Source organism: Corvus brachyrhynchos, unplaced genomic scaffold, assembly GCF_000691975.1.
Source record: "Corvus brachyrhynchos isolate BGI_N302 unplaced genomic scaffold, ASM69197v1 scaffold705, whole genome shotgun sequence".
Classification (NCBI taxonomy): domain Eukaryota; kingdom Metazoa; phylum Chordata; class Aves; order Passeriformes; family Corvidae; genus Corvus; species Corvus brachyrhynchos.
In genome coordinates, this window is record NW_008238346.1 from 1955530 (window position 1) to 1965000 (window position 9471).

The 9471-nt window shown below is 44.5% G+C and overlaps 1 protein-coding gene across 1 annotated transcript in view; it reads left to right on the plus strand.

The window, feature by feature from the left end:
• Window positions 1-4511, plus strand: part of TECTB (tectorin beta) — an 8142-nt gene extending 3631 nt beyond the window's left edge. The window contains exons 5-8 of the mRNA XM_017735177.1: window positions 430-533; window positions 613-696; window positions 896-1058; window positions 2870-4511. Coding sequence (XP_017590666.1) covers window positions 430-533; window positions 613-696; window positions 896-1058; window positions 2870-2947 — 429 coding nt within the window. The 3' untranslated portion in view covers window positions 2948-4511. The remainder of the gene's footprint in view (window positions 1-429; window positions 534-612; window positions 697-895; window positions 1059-2869) is intronic.
• Window positions 4512-9471: the final 4960 nt, after the last annotated feature.

The following is a 9471-nucleotide window of genomic DNA, read 5'->3' on the forward strand; positions in this document are numbered from 1 at the left end:
TGTTCAGCAGGCTGGCTTTTTTCTTGTGATTTCTGCTTGTCTTCATTCCTTTTGCCCAACACGTGGCCATGTCCCAACTCCATTCCCATTCTATACAGTCATCTCCACTCTCTCACCAACTTTCCCCACCACCACAAGCAGCAGCAGCAAGCTTGCTTCCCACCCATGCTGTGATACAATACATACTACAACCCAAACAGCATCAAGTTCTGTCACGTATCATCATTATACACCAAATATTAACAAAAGTATTTTTAAACATCATCTTGGGTTTGCAGTAGTCCTACTACTGTTGCAGAGTTTGGAGGCTGCAGGTAATAAGAACCCAGATTTCTGGGGTCAGTCTCTCCAGTGGTGTCTGAAGTTGAATCATGCCTTGCTTTGCATGTTATGAGTGATGTGTGATGCCTTTGTCTTTGTCTTTCAAAGAATGCCAAGTTCTCAAGTATAAAGGAAGCCCCCTTTGTCGTTGAAACATCAGAAATTGGTTCTGACATATTTGCTGGAGTGGAAGCTAAGGGCTTAAGCGACAGGTAGGCAAGGGAAGGAGGAATGAGTAATAAACTGGCAACTGGGACATTCCTTGCTAATCTGGGGTTTGTATCTCCCCAGGTTTAAAGTTGTTCTCAACAACTGCTGGGCAACTCCCTCCTCAGAGTATTTCTACCAGATCCACTGGCCTTTGATCACCAAGGGGTAGGTGCTGGTGGGACCCAGGGGAGCACCTCTACTCAGCCCAGCCCCAAGGACGACTGGAAAGCTGGTGGTGGGGTATAAGGGAGCAAAGGAAAAGCTGGCCCACAGCAGGGCAAATGCTTTCATCAGACTGTCACCTCAGGAGACGTTTCACTGAAGCCATGGGGGCTCTGACACTGCTTCTCCACACACAACCCAGGTGTGCCACGGACTACTCCATCCTTGTGCACGAGAACGGGAAAACAAACCGGGCCACGTTCCAGTTCAACGCCTTCCGCTTCCGCAACATCCCCAAGCTGTCCAAGGTCTGGCTGCACTGCGAGACGCACGTCTGCGACAGCGAGAAGTTCTCCTGCCCCGTGGTAAGGCCTCCCTGCTGCAGAACACACAGTGCTGCACTCAGACAGAGGATGTCCAGCCCTTCCTGAGGGCATGCCAGCTGTAGAGCCAGTGCCAGGGCTCTCAGCAGATGGAGGCACTGCAGTGTGTGAACCCGAGTGGCCCAGCTGTGCACCCCGACCCCTGTCATGCCACAGGCAACACTGGGAAACTTGTTTAAATGGATTGAGAAATAAGGTAGCCATTGAAAAACTCAGCTCTTGTCAATATCCCAGACTACAGTCCTGTCTGACAAACAGCTACAGTTAAACACAAGCCTGGAAAAAAGGAGAAAGTTGAGCTTTTTCCGTTTTACCAAGTATCTCAGTGCTAAGAGCACCCTGGGGATAGTGGGAGAACCTGGCCCAAAGCTCTCAGTCCCCCTTCCCAAGGAAAGTCCTCCCTGCCATGCTGCAGTAAGTTATTGCTCTTGCAGACATTCTATTCTGCATAAAATACATAAATTGTCTCTGGAGCAGGAACTGAGGTAGAACAGAGAATTCCTGTATTCTTAGGTGGGAGTGAGGTGAAGGTGCTACACAGGCACATAATTTAATATGGGCAGGTGCCCACAAAATGTCTTTCTTTAAAGACTTCTCTCTCCACCCTTCACCAAATCAGAGCTTTGCTATTCTTTCTCTCATGCAATGAACATGTCATTGCTATAAAATGAAATCAAATTTTATTTAACCTGAAATGAAAGCCCAAAATACTCCTTGGCCAACATGCTGTCATTTCAACAGCAAATGTTTCTTGCTGGAGAAGAGAAAGCATCACTCCTGGTGAGCCCAGTTTTTCTTTCTAACCCCTTTCTCAGTCCAGGAGCCAAACCAAGGCAGCATTTCGTATTATAGAGCTTCAGTGGTAAGAAGGGGGAACTGACTTGTGCAAAATTTGCATGTTTGACAAAAACACATTGTTAGAAATTCTAAGTTTCAAAGGCACCAGAAAAAACTCTTAGATTTTGTTGTCTGTTTTTCAAGATTTCTTCAACTTTTTATCCAGCCACAGATCAGAGTTAAAAGAAAACACAAACCCATTACTTCATATGTGCCCTTCTGGAAGTACTGTCAAACATCTACATCATCCTTTCAGGCACTGTGTGGAATTCCCACCTCACCCTCCAGTGCAGGATAATTGCTCGATCAGGCTGACATCCCTTGAGTCCACTTCCGACTCAAAAAAGCAGCTGGTGGTCTTCTGCAATTAAGGTTGAACCAAGCTGGTGGTCTGTGCTTACAAGCAAATCATAACCGTAATTACCACATGCTGAGTTTGTAATAAAAATGCCCACAGCTGGGGATCTACAAAGGTCAGGAGATGGACAAGGACCTTTAATCTGCGGAGCACTGCCTCCAATACAGACTTTGTCAGCTGTGACAGGCATCATTAGTGCTGGACATGAGCTGGTCTATATGGAAAGGATTTGGTGCTTCCTGTTTCTACCCAAGGGACAACAATTACCATTAGCAATAAACAACCACAGAAGCCTTCACAGAGGTCAGGGGTTAAACGGATGGAGCTCAATTTCCCCCATCTTGACAGGAGTTTTGTTTAAGGGAGGGTGGGAAAGGCAGCCCACCAAAATCTTCAGAAAATGGACAATAAAGACTCTCCTTAAAACTCTCCTGCACTAAAACCCCAATAATTCGAAATACAGGCAGAAACAAAAAAATCCCTAGAAAATATGCAGCAATTTCCTTGGTTGGAAACATGAGAATTGGGCCTGGATTTTTTTTTTTTTAATAATTCTTACATCTTTTGGTATACATGGCTTTCTCTCTGCTCTCTTGAGACATGTGACAAACGCAAGCAGCGCGCGGAACAAACCGGAGGTGTTTTAGTGGCGGAGATCACTGTGCGCAGTAAGTGACTGGGTTCGTGGGGTGCTTCTCCCTTCGGGAAGCAGTGAAGCTGGCAGCATAGGAGCAAGCAGAGGGAGCCAAAGCCCTCTGCCAGACCCCTTTCCCCTGGGGCAGCAGGAGTCTAGAACAGAAGTTGGTCCCCTCCAAGCTCCGGCTCAGTGAAACTCTCCTCATTTGCCAAGTCAAGGCACCCCTTAGGTGTTTATGATAAATGGCCAAACCACTCACACACTGAGCTGGCAGTGAAAGCTCTGCTCAGCTGCCTGTGACCTCAGAGCAGCTCAGACACGCTCTGACAGGTTGCACGGGAGTGGGAGAGAGGTCGGGAGCAGCAGGAAAGTTTTTCTTTACACTGAGTGTCCGTACACACCGTCATGTGCTGTGGGGATGCTTCGTGCCTATCCCGCCTGACACACTGACTGCACTGCCATCGGACTTCCCCACTGTAGAGCAACTGTTCCCTCGAACTGATGCCTCCTGCAGGCAATAGGGATTTCTCTCTGAGCTGGTTCATCTTTTGAAACAAGTCCTTGGAACAAATAATGTTTTCACTAGAGCCCTTTATACTAGTTTATCAGCTGCATCCACACCAATATGAAAGCCAATTTAAAATTACAAATACACATAGAGTAGAATTAATATAGTCCATTATGTTGTACTAGTAAACCCCCATCGATGTTCAAAGGTAAAAGAACTGAGGATCCTTTTATCACTTCAGACAGGAAATCCAAGAGGAAGAAATATTCAGAATTTCAAAATGTGGCAAATATTTTCTGTTCTGCTTTTACAAAGCCCACTGGTGCACTTTGCCCTGTTTTAAACATCATCCTGATGTAATATTTTTCCTCCTCTTTTATACAGGCAAAGGTTTATCCAGATTTTACACACTCTCAGGTAAACAGCAAAGTATGACAATGAAAGTATCAATCCCAGACATGGATTTTGAGTGTCTTTGTCAACATAAAATCCATAGCTCAAAGAAAAAACCTGAAATATTAGTAAATTTGAGGAAGAGTGAATATTTCAAGATCAGATTTTATTTCCCAGTGTTATATACTTTGTTTTCCTTCTTTTGGCACATCCCTCACACTGGACAATAAAATCATAGCAATAAATTCCAATACTTTCTCTAATTGTCACACCCTCTTCCCAAAAAGGAACAATCATGTTTTACTGGATTAACAGGGGTGTCTGAAAGCATTTCTGATTGGAAAGGGTTTGAAACACACCTTTCAAAGTCTATTTATTAGCATTTGATATGTTGACAGAGACACATTAGGGCAAGTAATTTTATTGAACGGGGTGGGAAGAGAAGGCGAAAGGGAGCTGACAGGGAAGTACTCACATATAGCCTGTGCTTCTCTTGCAGATATCATCTTCCACCTGCTCTTTGTGGTTGGATTTTGCGCTGTTTTATTATAACATGCAGCCCAGCTGTGTTTCTTAACTTTCCCCAATCCTGTTTGGACCTGGACTTCTTTACTGAAGATGTTTATTTTACAGAGGAAAAAGGGAAGCCACAAAAAAATTCTTGTGCACCATTTTACGAGATAAATAAAACATTCCATGAGCTTTGTGCCTCAAATACTAGAAAATCCCAAAGCAGATTTGCTTCTCCCAAGTCTCCACTGGCATTTTAAACTAGTGACAACCCTTGGGTGATGTATTTTACCGACACCTCCTTTTAAAAAGCTGTCATGGCAATAGGACTCGTTTCTAAAAGGAATGTAGGATGTGCAAACTCAGCATTTTTCAATGCCAAATTTACCTTCAGGGTCCCCCTTCCCTGTCAGCCTCAGTGTGGTACCAACCTCCCCTCCAGGCCTGGTCTTGCAAAGTCCCAGTTTGTTCTGTGAAATCTTTGAACAAAACGAAAACCAACCTAACATGTTGTGCTTTTTATGTAGCAGTAATTAGAAGGTGCTCAGCATTAATTACCTGATATTTCTTTCCTGATTCTCAGTGTTGTCAGTATTGATTGGTTGGATTAAGCAGAGCACACTGTAGGAGTAGGATGTCTTGCTGACTGGACAGGCTCAGTGCTGGATGGCTACATGGTGTGGGCACATATTGAACACATCTGAGATTGGAAAACAAGCTAATGAGCTTTACACTTCCTTGAAGACATAGCCGGTGGCAGACACAACAGGGTCCAGGTGTTAGGTCTGTACCTGAGTAACAACAGCAAGAAAGAATCACTGGAAAGGGAAACCATGATTTATAAAAATCAGGAAATATCAGGACATGAAACAATTCCCCAACAAGCATTAACAGTAGGTTCCTTACTTCTAGTAGTTACTAGAACAATATTGAAAGAAACATCCCTAGACCTTTCCCATGAAAATTCCAGGATCCTAAATGTGAAAGAGGGAAGAATGACTACACTTGTTACACTTCCAATTAATCAACACGGTGGGTCTACCTGTGTCTGCACATACTGAAGCATAAGCACATTATAGAATTTTTGCTATTGTTTGCAGAGAGGGAGCCTCCTGAACAATTCTGTTAAAGATTTTCAACTCCCTTTTCTTGGCGAAAGCTCGTTGTAATGAAGATAATGCAGAACACCACAGCGGTAGAACGAACACGTTCAGTCCATTTGCACGGGCTCCTCGGGCTCCTCGGGCTCCTCCGGGCGCAGTCTCAGCCCGCGGCGCCGTTCCCCGCCGCGCGCAGCAGAGGGCGCTCCCGCTCAGCGCCGCCCGGCCGGGGCCCCGCCGGCGCTCCCGGGGCTCCGAGCAGAGAGAGCCGCGCTCCGCGGCGCCGTGTGCTGCACGGGATGCTCTCATGGGCCATCATCACCCTGCAGGGCTTTCGCCCGCGTTTGCTGCACGGCCTCCCTTTCCTCTGCTCCCCTCCCATTGACACCCCGCGTTTCAGCACCTGCCAAGTGGCTTTACCTCTTCAAATTCTTGTCCTTCACCAAAGCGTGTTTCTTTCGCCTTGCTTTTACAACATTCACTGCACTCCTATTGCGGCTATTTTATGCAGAAAGCCTTGAACCCAGTTTCTTTGGTAGGTTGATTAATTCCTTCCTGGTTATGCAAGAAGTGTGGCTTTGGAACAAACCTTGCGGGATTTTGGCAGCTGTGAAGTGTGCCTGTGCATTCCCAGGCCGCCTCCCGCCCGCCGTGGGATGGAGCCTGCGGGCATCCAAATCTCCTGTCCATGTTCCCGCACTGAGTGGGGCTCAGGCAGCCCTCCTGCCTCTCCCGGTCTGGATCACTATCTCCCTACAGTCCAGAAATAGTTTATTGCTAAAAATAAACAATCAAAACACAACTGAAAAACAGGTGCCAGAGGTGACTGTGTCTATCTGCCTGTCTATCTGCCAGAGAAGGCAGCAACGTAAGAACAGGTTTCAGATCCAGAAGTACTGCTCCTTAAGAAAGCAAAAGTTTTCCATCCTAAATAGTTGGCATAAAAAATATGGTATATAAACCACCTTCTTTTTTCCTAACCTTCATATGGCTTATCATTACTTATTCTACTAAACACTATTTATGTTGCCAGTATCAGAAAATGCAAAGATTGCTAAAGATTTTAGCACAAAGTGAAGCTTGATAGATTTCATCACTTCAGACAGACTAAAATGATGGCTCTTTTCCAGCTGTCAGGGCGTGAAGGTGCTTGCCTTGATCTCTGCATCTGAAAGTCAAACCCAAGTCTGGCCATGGAAACATAGGGACAGGAAGGTTAGAGAGGATGCAGATAATCTGTTTAGAACCCAACATTTGTCTCCACAAAGATTCCAGTTGGGTTTTGTCCCAATTCTTCCTTCCATTTGGATGAACTCTAATGAGACATGAATTTTTACATGCTTTCCTTCCCACAGTTTGGCACTGCAATGCTGAAGCACAAGGTCACCGAGGTCATGACAAGAAGTAGGAGAGAAATAAACACACACAGGCATCAAGATGATAACAACACAGGTTGCAGCACAATATTGCCAGTACAGTGACACACTTTACACAACATTTTGTTCATTAAATATAGGTTCACTTCTTCTCACTTGCAAATGGTAAACACCATTAACCTGGGTGGCCTTTATTTGACAGTCACTGCAGATGTGAATAACAATTAAGAAAGTCCAACAAAAACTGCCAATGAAAGAATGAGCCAAATCTAACACAAAATGAGCGAGTATGGCACAATGCAAGCTGCTAAGTTCCATTATGCACAATCTTTCCTTAGTATTCCCAAATAAGCAGTGCTGTTGGCACTGAGGTTCCCGTTTGGCCACCCCATGTCCAATAGTGAAAAAGAAGGAGCAGTTTCCAAGACTGTCAATTCAGAATTAATTATGGTCAAGCATTAATGCCTCATATCCTGTGCTGGAATCTCACAATTTCAAATCCAAACTTTAGAACAAAGCCTCACTAGGTGTTTATTGGGGGACATGTACATGATCCTGCTGCAGAGATGCCAGGCTGGGTCTGACCTGACATGCCCACCTTGTGCAACCCCTGCTAGGGGAGCCCTGGAAGGAGTGAAGCACATGAGGGCTGAAAGCCTTTCTGGAGGGGGATCTCAACTCCATAGCACACTGAGGTAAACATTGCATGTGCTGCCAGAATTGGCAATACATTACACAATATAAACACAGGCAATGTCCCAGATCCAGATGCCATGTATAGAAACACACCAGTCTTAATCCTCATTTAAATACCAACTTCATCTCTTAATTCTGTAAATCCATGACATTTGGTTTAAATGTCCCAGTCAGGAACAAGAAAAAGCCCTACATCAGAATAGTACCATGACTCACTACATACAAAACACATCACAGATGTACGTGGTGTGTATTAGGAGTGAACCTCTCACTCTGTACTGAAGACCAAGTCTTTTCAATTTATTCCCATCCAAAGGGCAGCTCACAGGTGCAGAGGAAAAAATAGCTAGTGATTGATTGGACCCCATGGCCCCTTCACGTAGCATATCACTGCAGCCCTGCAAAGGTCAAGTTCAGTGGCTTCAGAGAAATAAATAGTAATTCTTGCAGCCTGACAGTCAGGCACACGAGGCTGAGAAAAGTGTCCTGAGCTCTATTTGAAGCCGCGTTGCACTGGGAAGCAGAGATCAGCCCTGCTTTCCAAGACATTTTTCTTCACTTCGTTGTTACAGGGAAAACCTAGAACACACCTCTTTAAAAACAATTATATTGGATATGTTCTAAAGCCTAAGAGAAATGCTGTGCGATTCCATGATATGAAGCCCACCTGCAATGCAAACTGCTGCTCTGGGGTGCAGTCTACAGCTTTCCCAGATTGCTTCTTGCATTGAGCAGCCTGTGCTTCAGCCCCTGCTAAATTTTCTCTCCATGTGGTCTCATCACACCCTCCTCCCACAGACCATCTCTCCCTGAGAATTTACACACCGTGACACAAAGCATCTGCTGGAAGGGATCCCACTCTGTTGCTTTTCTGCTTGCACTCACCCGCTCCTTACAGAAAAATAACATCCGCATATTTCTTCTGGGAGCAAGCGCATCAACACAACTCAGACAGAGACATTCAGGATGTATATTATATTAACTTTATCTTAAAAAGACAATCCACAAGAGGTAGCACAGACTTGTCAGTAACATGGCCCTGAAATGTGTTTTAAGAAGATCTTGTAGGTTTAAATTTCATTCCGCTTTTCCATAAGCACATTCTGCAGAGTGCAAGTCATGCAGTAAGGCATGACAGGAAGTGGGGCACATAGATCCTACAACTTGGTGAGCACTAAAGCTGAGGCCTAATGCTAAAGCAAAGGTCTGATGCTAGAACAGACGTCTTATCACTGTGAAATGTTTGCCCAGCACTATAAATGTACATGGTGATTAATAAGCGCTGATAGGAACATTCTGACCACTTCTCACTGTCTACATGCCCAACACTTCTGTGCTAGCACCTTATAGTGAATACTTCAAAGTACTCTAAAAACAGTAACTGATTCCTCTGGAAGATTTAATCTTCCCTTTACAAACTGAGAAAAACTGACATATAAAGAATGTCATGAGCAGCTCGTGGCATGGGGTCATATCAAATTGGCACTCATTCCAGTAGAGGAGAATGTTACCAGAACAACAGAATAGTAATCAAGGAAAAAATATATAGCTCCATCTGATACTTTTGAGAATGGGTTGTGAATTGAAAAAACTTGCAAATTTTGCATTTATTTTATCTCTATTGGAAGGAGAAAATCCTTATGTACAGAAAATCAATAAATTCAAGGGTTCTGATACACAATTTATGATGTACCTGGCGACACACAGTAACAAATCAAAAATATCCATAGTCAACATAAAATAAAACTCAAAGGTTAATCACCTGGGAGGAAGCTTACATCAACAAGTTTTTCCCCACACACATGCTAGGTGTGCCATTGTGCCTCAGTGGGTGGCAATCCTTACCTTTCATTGTATCTGGATCCTCTCACAGCCAGCCAGATCCGGGCTGTTTACCTCTTTGAAGTTTCAGCTTCTGTCTGGGTCCATGGCCTATCTCTAAAGGAATCACAGCACTTGGGAATTTCATGGACATAACAG